Genomic DNA, 18,364 nt, shown 5'->3' with positions numbered 1-18,364 from the left:
TCTGTCTCCCCCTCATCCCGCTCCTGCTCTCCTAGGCTCTTCCAAATCTTTTCGTCTAACAAACAATAAAGTTAGTTATTAGTGTTCAGTTTGTTTCATGTATAAATGACATGAAATGGCATAGGAAAACTTCAGTCCTACAAAACACGCGTTTCCTTGTATTAAAAAGTAAGAGGTTGTGATATTTCACAAAAGTTTTATTCGAAAATGTGACATATTTGTTGATGAAACAAAGTTGGTTCCTTCCCTCCCCTCCGATGCTGGGCAGTGTGTTACCACCTGTAAGAATGACGATGCTGGGCAGTGTGTTACCACCTGTCAGAATGACAATGCTGGACAATGTGTTACCATCTGTCAGAATGACGATGCTGGGCAGTGTGTTACCACCTGTCAGAATGACGATGCTGGGCAGTGTGTTACCGCCTGTCAGAATGACGATGCTGGACAGTGTGTTACCGCCTGTCAGAATGACAATGCTGGACAGTGTGTTACCGCCTGTCAGAATGACGATGCTGGGCAGTGTGTTACCACCTGTCAGAAAATATCGATGCTGGGCAGTGTGTTACCGCCTGTCAGAATGACTTAAGGCAATGCGAGGAAGACCTGCCCTCGGGTCCCAGCTCTGAGAAGGGTCAGCTGGTCATAGTTTGATCTCTGATTCTCCATCCTAGAACTACAAGGCTTGCTGCGTGTTGCATCTCTCCCCTGTGGTATGACTCCCATTTTCTGAGCCCATTTGCATCGCAAGCAGCCATCTGGCACACGCATAGACACTGTACCAGCACTTACACACAAAATGCATGTACAGTGAGGGAAAAAAGTATTTGATCCCCTGCTGATTTTGTACGTTTGCCCACTGACAAAGAAAAGATCAGTCTATCATTTTAATGGAAGGTTTATTTGAACAGTGCGAGACAGAATAACAACAACAAAAAATGTAGAAAAACGCATGTAAAAAATGTTATAAAAAGATTTGCATTTTAATGAGAGAAATAAGTATTTGACCCCTCTGCAAAACATGACTTAGTACTTGGAGGCAAAACCCTTGTTGGCAATCACAGAGGTCAGACGTTTCTTGTAGTTGGCCATCAGGTTTGCACACATCTCAGGATGGATTTTGTCCCACTCCTCTTTGCAGATCTTCTCCAAGTCATTAAGGTTTCGAGGCTGACATTTGGCAACTCGAACCTTCAGCTCCCTCCACAGACTTTCTATGGGATTAAGGTCTGGAGACTGGCTAGGCCACTCCAGGACCTTTATGTGCTTCTTCTTGAGCCACTCCATTGTTGCCTTGGCTGTGTGTTTTGGGTCATTGTCATGCTGGAATACCCATACACGACCCATTTTCTATGCCCTGGCTGAGGGAAGGAGGTTCTCACCCAAGATTTGACGGTACATGGCCCCGTCCATCGTCCCTTTGATGCGGTGAAGTTGTCCTGTCCCCTTAGCAGAAAAACACCCCCAAAGCATAATGTTTCCACCTCCATGTTTGATGGTGGGGATGGTATTCTTGGGGTCATAGGCAGCATTCCTGCTCTCCAAACACGGCGAGTTGAGTTGATGCCAAAGAGCTCCATTTTGGTCTCATCTGACCACAACACTTTCACCCAGTTGTCCTCTGAATCATTCAGATGTTCATTGGCAAACTTCAGATGGGCATGAATATGTGCTTTCTTGAGCAGGGGGACCTTGCGGGCGCTGCAGGATTTCAGTCCTTGACGGCGCAGTGTGTTACCAATTGTTTTCTTGGTGACTATGGTCCCAGCTGCCTTGAGATCATTGACAAGATCCTCCCGTGTAGTTCTGGGCTGATTCCTTATTGTTCTCATGATCATTGCAACTCCACGAGGTGAGATCTTGCATGGAGCCCCAGGCCGAGGGAGATTGACAGTTCTTTTGTGTTTCTTCCATTTGCGAATAATCGCACCAACTGTTGTCACCTTCTCACCAAGCTGCTTGGTGATGGTCTTGTAGCCCATTCCAGCCTTGTGTAGGTCTACAATCTTGTCCCTGACATCCTTGGAGAGCTCTTTGGTCTTGGTCATGGTGGAGAGTTTGGAAGCTGATTGATTGATTGCTTCTGTGGACAGGTGTCTTTTATACAGGTAACAAGCTGAGATTAGGAGCACTCCCTTTAAGAGTGTGCTCCTAATCTCAGCTCGTTACCTGTATAAAGGACACCTGGGAGCCAGAAATCTTTCTGATTGAGAGGGGGTCAATTACTTATTTCCCTCATTAAAATGCAAATCAATTTATAACATTTTTGACATGAGTTTTTCTTGATTTTTTTGTTGTTATTCTGTCTCTCACTGTTCAAATAAACCTACCATTAAAATTATAGACTGATCATTTCTTTGTCAGTGGGCAAACGTACAAAATCAGCAGGGGATCAAATACTTTTTTCCCTCACTGTACATGCATTTGTATACACACACACACACACACACACACACACACACACACACACACACACACACACACACACACACACACACACACACACACACACACACACACGCGCACACACACATTAGCCTCCACAACCAACACAGAGGTCTTTGTATAGCAACACTGGCATCTGCTCATAGAAGGAGGGTGATACAGGGCAAGTAGAGGGAATATTGGCTGTGCAGGGTTAGTAGAGGGGGTATTGGCTGTACAGGGTGAGTAGAGGGGGTATTGGCTGTGCAGGGTGAGTGGAGGGGGTATTGGCTGTACAGGGTGAGTAGAGGGGGTATTGGCTTGGCTGTGTTGGGAAGAGAAGGTGGTGGGTTAGGTTGGAGCTGAACCAAGAGTCAGGAGGTGTGACAGGGTAGACAGAGGTGAGAAAAGATTGGCCTGGTGAGGGGTAGTCATTCTGTGCCATTTGGTAAGGAGCCCAGGAGTGGGACACTCAACTCAATGGAGGACTGTTAGCTGACTGAAGGCAGAGCCAGCACTAACCCCACCATGTCATTATGATGTTTCTCCATAGCTACTGCATCAATGGATGTATGAGATGTTTCCCTTTAATCAGAATGAAACCTACTACCCACACACCCACGCACCCACACCCACACCCACACCCACACACACACACAAACGCACGCACACACACACACACACACACGCACGCATGCACGCACACACTCCCCTCAACCCCAAACGCCTCCCTCCCTCTGGTTTCTAAGTGTCCACATGTTATTTCAATGAACAGTCACTTCTTTGCTTGCCAAGATGCATAAATTGTTGCAAGCTGTCCCTCCCGGAAGACTTTTATGAATTGTAGAGTCGCCGCCTCAAAAAAACCTTTGTTTACTTTTGCAAGTGACACTCTGGTTTCCCTGGAGACGGACTGGATCCCACCAACCAAAAACACACTGTGGCTTTTAATTGCGGTTCTATTCCTACTGAGAGGTGGCGAGGACAAGGACACTTCACAACTTCATTAGAAGATGCAGACAGACACGCATGGTACTCAGTCAGCAGGCTTTTGATTCAGGACATATTTTAAAAAGTGTCGCTGTCACCGAAAATAAAATAAGGTGAGAATGTAAGCAAGCAAAGATAAAAGCTTGTTATCATTTCTGGTTAATTCAAGCACCATCTTAGATGGAAACATCCGGTTCCCCTGCTTTCCCATGAAGTGATTCATGATAACCCTGTAAAAATGACACAGGAGGATAGTCAAACATTACTTGAATTAAACTACAGACAGCTTCTGCATTACTTCTCATGGAATTCAATGTCAACAAATTAACTCTTCTCTTTTATTATGCCTTCACTAAGAATTATTGAAAATGACTAATGCATCCAGCCATGTGTGTGTGTGCACGTGTGTGTTCAACAGTGCATGGGTGTGTGGTCCACAGACTGTGTGCAGCCCTCCAGCAGTATCACCACAGCATGTGTGTGTGTGTGTGTGCTAAACCTCTGCTCAGTGTGTAGTGTTAATGTCTGACAGTGAGTGACTGGAGAGAGAGAGCCCTATGGAGCTGAATCTCCACATTAAACACCACCTGCTCCTGACAGATACATACAACACTGCGTCACACACACAAACACAACTTGCCTCTGGAGTGTAGTTCCACCAACCCTAATCATACACATTTGTAGCCAGGCATAATGCTGATTCTCTCTCTCTCTCTCTCTCTCTCTCTCTCTCTCTCTCTCTCTCTCTCTCTCTCTCTCTCTGATCTGAGCAGTCCTCCAACAAAACAAACAGGAATCTAGCTATCAACATTCCATTTCATTGAATTGCTTTCCATTCTGATTGTCATTCTCCCTCAGATAGATACCGTGTTCTCTGTGTTCCATAGGGAGGATTACAGATAATGGCTGTCATATTCATACAGAGCAGAGCCACCAACTGTGCCTCTGTCACATGTGAGGTAAAGACAGAAGGAAAGTCTCTAATGTGGGAGTGATCTGAATTGTAAAACACACACACACACACACACAATGGATAATCTCCCTACCGCATGCTGCAGTATTGTCTCCATGAATGGTTTGAATGAGAAGTCACATAGAATAAATATAAAAATGACATGTTATAGAACTAATATATATGCAGCTGAGAAGTAAAATAGGTGAAGATTTTTATACGATTTTTTTGTAGATTAATACGGGTAACTTCTTGATCTAACTTTACAGTTTAGCATTACTCTGCTAAGTGTCCTGTGTCCTACCAACACTGCACAAAGACATTGGACTATGAGAGAGGGGATACATTGTCAAGTATGTACAGTATCAATATTTTAAAGAGAAATTAGCACGTAAAAAAACTCCCTCATTTAAAGTTATTTAATATTCATGAATGCATAACCACCATAAATATTTATGAACAGATTAATATTTCAGATGATCTCCTATGGACAAATTAGGTTGCTCTTTCTGCTAATCAATAATTTTCAGGTGATTGTCATTGACGGATAACGTCAACAACGTCCAGACAAAAGACTGCAGGAAAAATAGAGCTACACTCCACAACATGGAGCTTGATCATCACTCGGTCTACAGAGTACATGCCAGCAATCAACGCCCCTGTGAACAACATTCTCTGATGGATCTAGCCACAAAGTGGAGATCAAATGTTTTAAAATACACACAGGCCAGGGATATTCTCCTAAATGTATTTAATAGGCAGTAGCAATGTTTCATTCCAAAGGTACCAATTCTGCTGATGACAATAAGACAAGCAGCAGTCAAACTCACATAAGATATACCTGTGGGGTAGCTAGTTAGCTTAAATGATTAAGATGTGGGGAGTATTTGGGGAGAAGTGGTTCTTTGAACAGCACAGGGCTGATGATGGGAAATGTATTGTGACTGTCAGAAGTCAACTGAGAGGGCATCACCACTCTAGAGCTGTAGTGTTGATGTGGATGTTATCACCATAAAGAGGCAACACAGACACCAAGCCAACACCAGCTCAACGCTTGATGTCTAGTCTGCCACTAAGGGATAGATACTAATGACACAACACAAATTCTCCAAATTGAAAAATAAACATGACATTGATGGGTTTTGGAAATGTAGTGGGAGGAACTATTGTTACAATATCTAAGATATTTCTGCTGAATTTCATACAGGAAGGTATAATATACACTACCGTTCAAAAGTTTGGGGTCACTTAGAAATGTCCTTGTTTTTGAAAGAAAAGCACATTTTTGGTCCATTAAAATAACATCAAATTGATCAGAAATACAGTGTAGACATTGTTAATGTTGTAAATTACTATTGTAGCTGGAAACGGCTGATTTGTAATAGAATATCTACATAGGCGTACAGAGGACCATTATCAAATCAAAATCAAAATCAAATCAAATGTTATTTGTCACATACACATAGTTAGCAGATGTTAATGCGAGTGTAGCGAAATGCTTGTGCTTCTAGTTCCGACAATGCAGTAATATCTACAAGTAATCTAACCTAACAATTTCACAACTACCTTATACACACACAAGCGGAAAGGAATGAATAAGAATATGTACATAAAAATATATGAATGAGCGATGGCCGAACGGCATAGGCAAGATGCAGTAGATGGTATAGAGTACAGTATATACATATGAGATGAGTAATGTAGGGTATGTAAACATTATATAAAGTGTCATTGTTTAAAGTGGCTAGTGATACATTTATTACATCAATTTTTCGTTATTAAAGTGGATAGAGATGAGTCAGTATGTTGGCAGCAGCCACTCAATGTTAGTGATGGCTGTTTAACAGTCTGATGGCCTTGAGATAGAAGCTATTTTTCAGTCTCTCGGTCCCCACTTTGATGCACCTGTACTGACCTCGCCGTCTGGATGATAGCGGGGGGAACAGGCAGTGGCTCGGGTGGTTGTTGTCCTTGATGATCTTTTTGGCCTTCCTGTGACATCGGGTGGTGGAGGTGTCCTGGAGGGCAGGTAGTTTGCCCCGGTGATGCGTTGTGCAGACCTCACTACCCTCTGGAGAGCCTTACGGTTGTGGGCAGAGCAGTTGCCATACCAGGCGGTGATACAGCCCAACAGGATGCTCTCGATTGTGCATCTGTAAAAGTTTGTGAGTGTTTTTGGTGACAAGCCACATTTCTTCAGCCTCCTGAGGTTGAAGGGGCGCTGCTGCGCCTTCTTCACCACGTTGTCTGTGTGGGTGGACCATTTCAGTTTTTCCGTGAATTGTACGCCGAGGAACTTAAAACTTTCCACCTTCTCCACTACTGTCCCGTCGATGAGGATAGGGGGCTGCTCCCTGTGCTGTTTCCTGAAGTCCACGATCATTTCCTTTGTTTTGTTGACATTGAGAGTGAGGTTTCCTGACACCACACTCCGAGGGCCCTCACCTCCTCCCTGTTGGCCGTCTCGTCGTTGTTGGTAATCAAGCCTACCACTGTAGTGTCGTCTGCAAACTTGATGATTGAGTTGAAGGCGTGCATGGCCACGCAGTCATGGGTGAACAGGGAGTACAGGAGAGGGCTGAGAACACACCCTTGTGGGGCTCCAGTGTTGAGGATCAGCGGGGTGGAGATGTTGTTACCTACCCTCACCACCTGGGGGCGGCCCGTCAGGAAGTCCAAGACCCAGTTGCACAGGGCCGGGGTTGAGACCCAGGGTCTCAAGCGTAATGACGAGTTTGGAGGGTACTACAGTGTTAAATGCTGAGCTGTAGTCGATGAACAGCATTCGTACATAGGTATTCCTCTTGTCCAGATGGGTTAGGGCAGTCTGCAGTGGGATTGCGATTGCATCGTCTGTGGACCTATTGGAGTGGTAAGCAAATTGGAGTGGGTCTAGGGTGTCAGGTAGGGTGGAGGTGATATGGTCCTTGACTAGTCTCTCAAAGCACTTCATGATGACGGAAGTGAGTGCTACGGGGCGATAGTCATTTAGCTCAGTTACCTTCGTTTTCTTGGGAACAGGAACATTGGTGGCCCTCTTGAAGCATGTGGGAACATCAGACTGGGATAAGGATTGATTGAATGAATATGTCCTTAAACACACTAGCCAGCTGGTCTGCGCATGCTCTGAGGGCACGGCTGGGGATGCCGTCTGGGCCGGCATCCTTGCGAGGGTTAACACGTTTAAACGTTTTACACATGTTGGCTGCAGTGAAGGACAGCCCGCAGGTTTTGGTAGCGGGCCGTGCCAGTGGCACTGTGTTGTCCTCAAAGCAAGCAAAGAAGATGTTTGGTTAATCTTTGAGCAAGACATCGCGGTCTGCGATGGGGCTGGTTTTCCTTTTGTAGTCCGTGATTGACTGTAGACTCTGCCACATACCTCTCGTGTCTGAGCCGTTGAATTGCGACTCTACTTTGTCTCTATACTGACGCGTAGCTTGTTTGATTGCCTTGCGGAGGGAATAACTACACTGTTTGTATTCGGTCATGTTTCCGGTCACCTTGCCCTGATTAAAAGCAGTGGTTCGTGCTTTCAGTTTTGCGCGAATGCTGCCATCAATCCACGGTTTCTGGTTGGGGAATGTTTTAATTGACACTGTGGGTACAACATCACGATGCACTTGCTAATAAACTCGCTCACCGAATCAGCGTATTCATCAATGTTATTGTCCGACGCTATGCGGAACATGTCCCAGTCCACGTGATCGGAGCAATCTTGAAGCGTGGAATCCGATTGTTCGGACTAGCGTTGAACAGACCTGAGCACGGGCGCTTCCTGTTTTCTTTTCTGTCCATAGGCTGGGAGGAACAAAATGGAGTCGTGGTCAGATTTTCTGAAAGGAGGGCGGGGGAGGGCTTCATATGCGTTGCAGAAGTTAGAATAACAATGATCCAGGGTTTTTTCCAGCCCGGGTCGCACATTGTTTTCAGATTAGCCTTGTTAAAATCCCCAGCAACAATAAATGCAGCCTCAGGATATGTGGTTTTGTCACGACTTCCGCCGAAGTCGGTCCCACTCCTTGTTCGGGCGGCGTTCGGCGGTCGACGTCACCGGCCTTCTAGCCATCGCCGATCCACTTTTCATTTTCCATTTGTTTTGTCTTTGTCTTACACACCTGGTTTCAATCCCCCAATTACTTGTTCATTATTTAACCCTCTGTTCCCCCATGTTTGTTTGTGAGTGATTGTTTGGTTGTAATACGGTCTGTTACTGTGGGCTCGTATTATTGTATTGTATTTGTGATTACTTGAGTAAATATTGTTCATTACTCATATCTGCTGTCCTGCACCTGACTCCTCTACACCAGCTACACACAGGCACTATTACAGGTTACCAGTTTGCATAGAGTCAAATGAAGTTCTTTCAGGGCCGTCGATGTGTCTGATTGGGGCGGGATATACACGACTGTGATTATGATCGAAGAGAATTCTCTTGTAGATAATGCGGTCGGCATTTGATTGTGAGGAATTCTAGGTCAGGTGAACAAAAGGACTTGAGTTCCTTTATGTTGTTATGATCACACCACTTCTCGTTAATCATAAGGCATACACCCCCGCCCTTCTTCTTACCAGAGAGATGTTTGTTTCTGTCGGCGCGATGCGTGAAGAAGCCGGGTGGCTGTACCGACTCTAATGACGTATCCCGAGTGAGCCATGTTTCCGTGAAAAAAAGAACGTTACAATCTCTGATGTTTCTCTGGAAGGCAACCCTTGTTCGGATTTCGTCTACCTTGTTGTCAAGTGACTGGACATTGGCGAGTAGTATGCTCGGGAGCGGTGCGCGATGTGCCCATCTACGGAGCCTGACCAGAAGACCGCTCCGTCTGCTACTTCTGCGGCGCCGTTGTTTTGGGTCGCCGGCTGGGATCCGATCCATTGTCCTGGGTGGTGGACCAAACAGAGGATCCGCTTCGGGAAAGTCGTATTCCTGGTCGTAATGTTGGTGAGTTGACGTTGCTCTTATATCCAATAGTTCCTTCCGACTGTATGTAATAAAACCTCATATTTCCTGTGGTAACAATGTAAGAAATAACACATAAAAAAAATAGAAAATACTGCATAGTTTCCTAGGAACGCGAAGCGAGGCGGCCATCTTTGTCGGCGCCGGAAGTTAACAGTTGCTGTTAATGGGCTCTGTACGCCTATGTAGATCTTCCATAAACATCTGCCATTTCCAGCTACAATAGTAATTTACAACATTAACAATGTCTACACTGTATTTCGGATCAATTTGATGTTATTTTAATGGACACATTTTTTTGCTTTTCTTCCAAAAACAAGGACATTTCTAAGTGACCCCAAACTTTTGAACGGTAGTGTATATAATTGTTGGCTAGGCACCGTTTTCTGAAAGTATAAAGGCTCTTTCATATAATGACAGTATAAATGAAAAAAATGAATGGTGTGATATTTCCTACTTTATCATTTGAGATATGACTAATGGTGAGGTCAATATGCAAGATGAGAGAGAAGATTAGTTTGGACCTTGACTGTGACCTTCTGCAGTTTGAAAATGAAAATGTGTGCAGAGAGGAGGAGAAAGCTGTTGGGGAGCCATTTCTTGTCATTATGTTGTTTCCAGTTCTGAAGGTGGTTATTCATTTGATTTCTTTATGATTCACAATCTGCTCTTTTGAAATATGCCATATGCTCAAAGCAATTCAAGGATGACGAATGTCAGAATCAGTACAATAAAAATGGCCTAAATTAGCTTGATTTACAGCCTGTACCTCCCAGCAGTCAGCCCTCTCTCCCTCAACCATGATAAAAATCCCCTAGCCTTGGCAAACAACAGCCTGCCTGCCAGCCAGCCAGCAACACAGGACCAACACACACACACTTACCTTTTTCAATCAATCCAGAGTTAGCCAGATAAAAACAGAGTGCAGATAAAAACACAGTATGGAAAAATGTAGAACAAACGGGCAGTGTAGTACATATTTATTAGCATTGGAGGGAGAGAAATCAATATCAGGGCCCAAATCAGTTGGTTTTAATCATGAACAAACATATTGACTTAACACAATATGGCCAGTTTTATCTATCACTAATAAAAATTCATTGAGACAAGGCGCCTATAAAGGCTGCATAAAACAGAAGAGGAATCTTTATCTATATCTTGCTATGTTCTACTGCTCTCTCCTATCGCTCTGGCTCTCTCTCTCTTTCCATGTCTCTTTCCCTCAGTGTCCTGCCTTCCATGTCTCTGAGGGAAGGAGCACCTGAAGGACAGAAGACAAGTGTGTCTGAGATCTCATATCAGAACACGTTGCCCTGTGCATTTCCCATCAATTCATTTGGCTGCAGTCTAGTCATTAACACTAGAAAAGCCGGGCCTTAAGCGTCCCCCACTTTGAGCCAATGAGGTTTAATTTTGACTCAAACATTCGAAAAGTCTAATAAATACATTTTCTATATGCTTTCGGTAAGATTTACACTCCAATTATTATTTAAAAGAACACAATTACATTTTCATTCGATTATGTTACTATAGGCTATCTGTTTTCACGTGCTCATGTGTGGAGCGAATGGACCAGTGGTTATTCTTGGAAAAGGTTATATTTTGAAATAGAGCTCATCTCTTCAATTTTGAGAGTTATTTGGCAATGGTAAGGGTATTTGAAACCTCCGAATCTACTTTTTCTGACACTATATAGAAATATATAGAAAGCTCTCTGGAAATCAGAATGCTAGCTATGGTCTGGGGGTCAGGGGATGGGTGGAGAGGAAGAGGGGTGCATGGAAAGGATTACTAAAGACCCCCCCTCACTCACACACATGCCCTCTCCCAGGGCCCGGCCCAAGGAGAATGTGATTACAAGCCAGTGGGCCAGCCCTCCTCTAGGGTGTACAGTACCACCATCACTGGTGTACCTCCCCAATGGCGTACATCATCAATGTTTAATAAATCGATTTGACAGTAACCCTCCAAAAAGTAATTCCTAAACCTTTTTCATTTCCATATGTACTAGGAAGCTAAGTGTTTGTTTCTTGGGCTTCAGGAATGTGGCTGATAAAAGTGCCTCAGGCTACAATTTTTTATTTATTTTTATTTTTATTTAACCTTTATTTAACTAGGCAAGTCAGTTAAGAACAAATTCTTATTTACAATGACGGTCTACCAAAAGGCAAAAGGCCTCCTGCGAGGACGGGGGCTGGGATTAAAAATTCAAATAAATAACATATAAATATAGGACAAAACACACATCACGACAAGAGAGACAACACAACACTACATAAAGAGAGACCTAAGACAACAACATAGCAAGGCAGCAATACATGACAACACAGCATGGTAGCAACACAACATGGCAGCAACACAACATGGTAGCAGCACAAAACATGGTACAAACATTATTGGGCACAGACAACAGCACAAAGGGCAAGACGATAGAGACAACAGTACATCACGCAAAGCAGCCACAACTGTCAGTAAGAGTGTCCATGATTGAGTCTTTGAATGAAGAGATTGAGATAAAACTGTCCAGTTTGAGTGTTTGTTGCAGCTCGTTCCAGTCGCTAGCTGCAGCGAACTGAAAAGACAAGCGACTCAGGGATGTGTATGCTTTGGGGACCTTTAACAGAATGTGACTGGCAGAACGGGTGTGGTATGTGGAGGATGAGGGCTGCAGTAGATATCTCAGATAGGGTGGAGTGAGGCCTAAGAGGGTTTTATAAATAAGCATCAACCAGTGGGTCTTGCGATGGGTATACAGAGACGACCAGTTTACAGAGGATTATAGAGTGCAGTGATGTGTCTTATAAGGAGCATTGGTGGCAAATCTGATGGCCGAATGGTAAAGAACATCTAGCTGCTCGAGAGCACCCTTACCTGCTGATCTATAAATTATGTCTCTGTAATCTAGCATGGGTAGGATGGTCATCTGAATCAGGGTTAGTTTGGCAGCTGGGGTGAAAGAGGAGCGATTACAATAGAGGAAACCAAGTCTAGATTTAACTTTAGCCTGCAGCTTTGATATGTTCTGAGAGAAGGACAGTGTACTGTCTAGCCATACTCCCAAGTACTTGTATGATGTGACTACCTCAAGCTCTAAACCCTCAGAGGTAGTAATCACACCGGTGGGGAGAGGGCATTCTTCTTACCAAACCACATGACCTTTGTTTTGGAAGTGTTCAGAACAAGGCTAAGGGTAGAGAAAGCTTGATGGACACTAAGAAAGCTTTGTTGTAAAGCATTTAACACAAAATCCGGGGAGGAGCAAGCTGAGTATAAGACTATCATCTGCATATAAATGGATGAGAGAGCTTCCTACTGCCTGAGCTATGTTGTTGATGTAAATTGAGAAGAGCGTGGGGCCTAGGATTGAGCCTTGGGGTACTCCCTTGGTGACAGGCAGTGGCTGAGACAGCAGATTTTCTAACTTTATACACTGCACTCTTTGAGAGAGGTAGTTAGCAAACCAGGCCAAAGACCTCTCAGAGACACCAGTATTCCTTAGCCAGCCCACAAGAATGGAATGGTCTACCGTATCAAAAAGATTTGGCCAAGTCAATAAAAAAAGCAGGACAACATTCCTTAGAATCAAGGGCAATGGTGACATCATTGAGGACCTTTAAGGTTGCAGTGACACATCCATAACCTGAGCAGATACCAGATTGCATACCAGGGAGAATACTATAGACATCAAGAAAGCCAGTTAGTTGATTATTGACACGTTTTTTTTCCAACACTTGAGAAACAGGGCAAAATAGAAATATAGAAATATACAATACAATTGCACCAGTGCAATGAGGAGGTTACTCAGGTGTTCAAAAGCGCATATCAGATCGAGAGCCTAACACTTCTTAGGTCATTTTTTATTAGTTTAAGTTAAGAAAACAATCTCTCTTCAGAAGTGACAACTACAGGGATGGTTAAACACAGTAACATCAGGAAAACTGGGCAGAAGGGAGTGCTGTTTGAAATAGCCTAAGAAGTTGTGTAACATCTTTAACTGCGCCTCTCATTCTCCTTAAATCGCCGGCCTCAAAACGTTACAGAAACGGATTAACTGTATAGGAAGCTCTGGGGACAGGTCCTCTGGATACTGGACAGACAAATTGGCAGAAACAAACAGATAATCATCTTTAGCGGACAACAGTTCTTGAGGGCTCAAACAAAAAAGCGGTTTGCGATTTCGTTCATACTGTTGAACCAGCATATGAGTTGTGTGGTTGCAATATCTACAGTCCCCTATCTCGGGTATTATGTATCTTGGCATGCACCATTCAGGACAAAGGTTAAATTGTGTGCAGTGCAATGGACAGATAATGCACAACGTCTCAGAAAAGACTGTCTGGGTTGTCAATATAGAAAACAGTCGGGTCTGCAACCTGGACCTACAGGCCATGGTGAAAACATTTGGTGACGTAGTCACATACTGTAGCTACTATAGTCCAGTCACATACTGTAGCTACTATAGTCCAGTCACATACTGTAGCTACTATAGCCCAGTCACATACTGTAGCTACTATAGCCCAGTCACATACTGTAGCTACTATAGCCCAGTCACATACTGTAGCTACTATAGTCCAGTCACATACTGTAGCTACTATAGTCCAGTCACATACTGTAGCTACTATAGTCCAGTCACATACTGTAGCTACTATAGTCCAGTCACATACTGTAGCTACTATAGTCCAGTCACATACTGTAGCTACTATAGCCCAGTCACATACTGTAGCTACTATAGCCCAGTCACATACTGTAGCTACTATAGCCCAGTCACATACTGTAGCTACTATAGCCCAGTCACATACTGTAGCTACTATAGTCCAGTCACATACTGTAGCTACTATAGCCCAGTCACATACTGTAGCTACTATAGCCCAGTCACATACTGTAGCTACTATAGCCCAGTCAATACTGTAGCTACTATAGCCCAGTCACATACTGTAGCTACTATAGTCCAGTCACATACTGTAGCTACTATAGTCCAGTCACATACTGTAGCTACTATAGTCCAGTCACATACTGTAGCTACTATAGTCCAGTCACATACTGTAGCTACTATAGTCCAGTGACATACTGTAGCTACTATAGTCCAGTCACATACTGTAGCTACTATAGTCCAGTCACATACTGTAGCTACTATAGGCCAGTCACATACTGTAGCTACTATAGTCCAGTCACATACTGTAGCTACTATAGCCCTCTATGAACAAAAGAGAGACAAGCACAAACACAGATCAACTTTTTTGTAAGAGAAAGAGAAAAAGAGAGAAACAGAGGAATACTTCAGGAGAATTGTTAGCCTAGTTGATGTATAATTTGTATAATAAGTTTATGAATAGTAACTAAATATCAGTTTAATACTGTATATAGCTATAGATAGTAGGCTACACTGCATAATGAAATAATCCCCATTAAGCTAGTATATAGAGGGTGGACTGACTGTATTAGTTGTCATTAATAGACAGGTTTTAGGCACAACAACTTTCTATCCATGACTCATGTCATGCAGGTTCTGGTAGCCTAAACAGGACAGTTGTATATTCCAGAGAAAAAAATCAATTTTACAATCTGCATTGTTTGAATTTCCAACTTGAATTACTGAACAAGTAATACATTATTTCCGCCAGCAGTCTAAATATCAGCATTGTGGCACCATGGATAGCTTTGTGAAAAGTTAGGCTTAACCTAAGCCCTGGTAACACAGAAGAAAGCCTATCATCGATTCCATAGGCAGCCGCATAGACATGTCGCAACTTCAGCACCATGGACAGCGATCCGTATTTTATACTTTGTGAGTGGCTGTCTGGCTGACGCATTCGATTACAGGGGGGTCACGAAAACGGCGTTACGCCAATGACCACCATCCAGATATCATATCATTGCAGAGCACCACCATCTAGTCAGTAACAGACATCCAGTAACAGACATCCAGTAACACCCAGTTACAGCCACCCAGCCAACCACCCAGTAACAGCCAGCCGGGGCCAGTCAGTCAGTCAGCCAGCAACAGTCAGTCAATAACAGTCCATCAGTAACAGTCAGTCAGCCAGTCAGTAACAGTCAGTCAGTAACAGTTAGTCAGTCAGCCAGTCAGTAACCATCAATAAGAGCCAGCCAGTCAGTCAGTCAGCCAGCAACAGTCAGTCAATAACAGTCTATCAGTAACAGTCAGTCAGCCAGTCAGTAACAGTCAGTCAGTAACAGTTAGTCAGTCAGCCAGTCAGTAACCATCAATAAGAGCCAGCCAATAACAGTTAGTCAGTCAGTCAGTCAGTCAGCCAGTAACATTCAGCCAGTAACAGTCAGCCAGTAACAGTCAGCCAGTAACAGTCAGCCAGTAACAGCCACTCACCTTGTAGAGATGCTGCTGCTGCTCCTCTGACATCATCAGCTCGTGGCTATCCGTCACCACAGAGTCCATGTCCATAAGCCAATCCCAGAGCTCCTGGAAGTCAGACTCAAACTCCTGCCGACTGGAGTCCAGGAAGGAGAGGTAGGAGGGGAGAAGGGAGGATGGAGGAGAGGAGGGAGGAGGGGGAAGAGGACAAGAAGAAGGAGCTGGAGTTAGAGATGACTCAGCTGTGAAATATCCTGCAGAACACACTGACTGACACATCCTCACTACCCCCGCCAAACGCCCATCACCTAATGTCCACCTCCTCCCCAGCTTAACCGTCAGGTTGAAAAGAGGGCTAGAAAGGCAGCAGGACTTTACAGAAGGAATATTTGACAAGCGGTGGTAATTACTGCTGGCGCAATAGTAGAGCTCCGGGTGCAGGAGGAGTGAACAGGGTTAGATGCATACTGGATCTCTGACCAAGCTAGTGAGTGACACCTCTAAAGCACAGAACCATCTTAATTAAACATGACAAACTGGATCTCTGACCAAGCTAGTGAGTGACACCTCTAAAGCACAGAACCATCTTAATTAAACATGACAAACTGGATCTCTGACCAAGCTAGTGAGTGACACCTCTAAAGCACAGAACCATCTTAATTAAACATGACATACTGGATCTCTGACCAAGCTAGTGAGTGACACCTCTAAAGCACAGAACCATCTTAATTAAACATGACAAACTGGATCTCTGACCAAGCTAGTGAGTGACACCTCTATAGCACAGAACCATCTTAATTAAACATGACATACTGGATCTCTGACCAAGCTAGTGAGTGACACCTCTATAGCACAGAACCATCTTAATTAAACATGACATACTGGATCTCTGACCAAGCTAGTGAGTGACACCTCTAAAGCACAGAACCATCTTAATTAAACATGACATACTGGATCTCTGACCAAGCTAGTGAGTGACACCTCTATAGCACAGAACCATCTTAATTAAACATGACAAACTGGATCTCTGACCAAGCTAGTGAGTGACACCTCTAAAGCACAGAACCATCTTAATTAAACATGACATACTGGATCTCTGACCAAGCTAGTGAGTGACACCTCTAAAGCACAGAACCATCTTAATTAAACATGACAAACTGGATCTCTGACCAAGCTAGTGAGTGACACCTCTATAGCACAGAACCATCTTAATTAAACATGACATACTGGATCTCTGACCAAGCTAGTGAGTGACACCTCTATAGCACAGAACCATCTTAATTAAACATGACATACTGGATCTCTGACCAAGCTAGTGAGTGACACCTCTAAAGCACAGAACCATCTTAATTAAACATGACATACTGGATCTCTGACCAAGCTAGTGAGTGACACCTCTATAGCACAGAACCATCTTAATTAAACATGACATACTGGATCTCTGACCAAGCTAGTGAGTGATACGTCTAAAGCACAGAACCATCTTAATTAAACATGACAAACTGGATCTCTGACCAAGCTAGTGAGTGACACCTCTAAAGCACAGAACCATCTTAATTAAACATGACATACTGGATCTCTGACCAAGCTAGTGAGTGACACCTCTAAAGCACAGAACCATCTTAATTAAACATGACAAACTGGATCTCTGACCAAGCTAGTGAGTGACACCTCTATAGCACAGAACCATCTTAATTAAACATGACATACTGGATCTCTGACCAAGCTAGTGAGTGACACCTCTATAGCACAGAACCATCTTAATTAAACATGACATACTGGATCTCTGACCAAGCTAGTGAGTGACACCTCTATAGCACAGAACCATCTTAATTAAACATGACATACTGGATCTCTGACCAAGCTAGTGAGTGACACCTCTAAAGCACAGAAACATCTTAATTAAACATGACTTCAACTCTGCTTCCTCCCTTCTTCCAACCCTCCACACATACCTCCCTCCCCCTTCCAACACTCTCTCCCTCCCTCTGTCACAGCCCAATCTCTACTTCCCCCTCCCCGACCTGTGACATTAAATAACATGAAATATTTATGAAATGAACAAGGGCAACTGCTCACACATACACATTATTGTCAGGGCATTGGTTTTTAAGGCTCGGAGGGTGGCTACATGTTTAGACACATTAGTGGTTCAAATTGTTTCGGTATTAATCCAGGCTGCTCTGGACACAGTTGTGTCAGGCTGCCGATGGCATTCCCTTCCCTTTCCCTCGCCTCACATTCACAAAGCCGTCGAATGTAAACTACTATGAATGAGATTGCATAAACAACCATCAAACTGGGAAATATGAACAACACACACTCTATTTTCCTTTATAGCAGCAACAGAGTTAACAAAGGAGCAGGATTGAGTTTGGGCTTAGTACTACATACTACATACTGTATGTCACTTCAACGAGCATGGCGGAGCTCTTTGTATGAACATTTTCAAGTTTACAGTTTTATTAGTCGGATACACATGGTATACATCATCCAACCAAATGCTTACTTGCGGGTTCCTTCTCGACAATGCAACAACAATAAGAAATAAGAATAGATAATTATACAAACATAAAGTAAATGGCTCAGTAGAATAGAATCAAAATGTTAGCATAAGTCTAATACAGGAAGGCACAATTTAAAGTCCAATATTTACAGGTGTATTGGGGAAGAGGGGATGGGGGCAGTATAATAAGAGTCTGGTAGCAGC

The 18,364-nt window shown here is 43.7% G+C and overlaps 1 protein-coding gene across 4 annotated transcripts in view; it reads right to left on the bottom strand.

The window, feature by feature from the left end:
- Positions 1 to 18,364, bottom strand: part of LOC106611224 (A-kinase anchor protein 6) — a 288,016-nt gene that overhangs the window by 62,447 nt on the left and 207,205 nt on the right. For all 4 annotated transcript variants that reach the window (XM_045723598.1, XM_045723597.1, XM_045723599.1 and 1 more), the window contains exon 9: positions 15,670 to 15,790. In XM_045723598.1, the coding sequence (XP_045579554.1) occupies positions 15,670 to 15,790 (121 nt within the window). The remainder of the gene's footprint in view (positions 1 to 15,669; positions 15,791 to 18,364) is intronic.

This window comes from Salmo salar, chromosome ssa09 (genome assembly GCF_905237065.1).
Source record: "Salmo salar chromosome ssa09, Ssal_v3.1, whole genome shotgun sequence".
Lineage (NCBI taxonomy): Eukaryota > Metazoa > Chordata > Actinopteri > Salmoniformes > Salmonidae > Salmo > Salmo salar.
The sequence above is the reverse complement of the archived record's forward strand: the minus strand, read 5'-3'. Positions and strand labels throughout refer to the sequence as shown.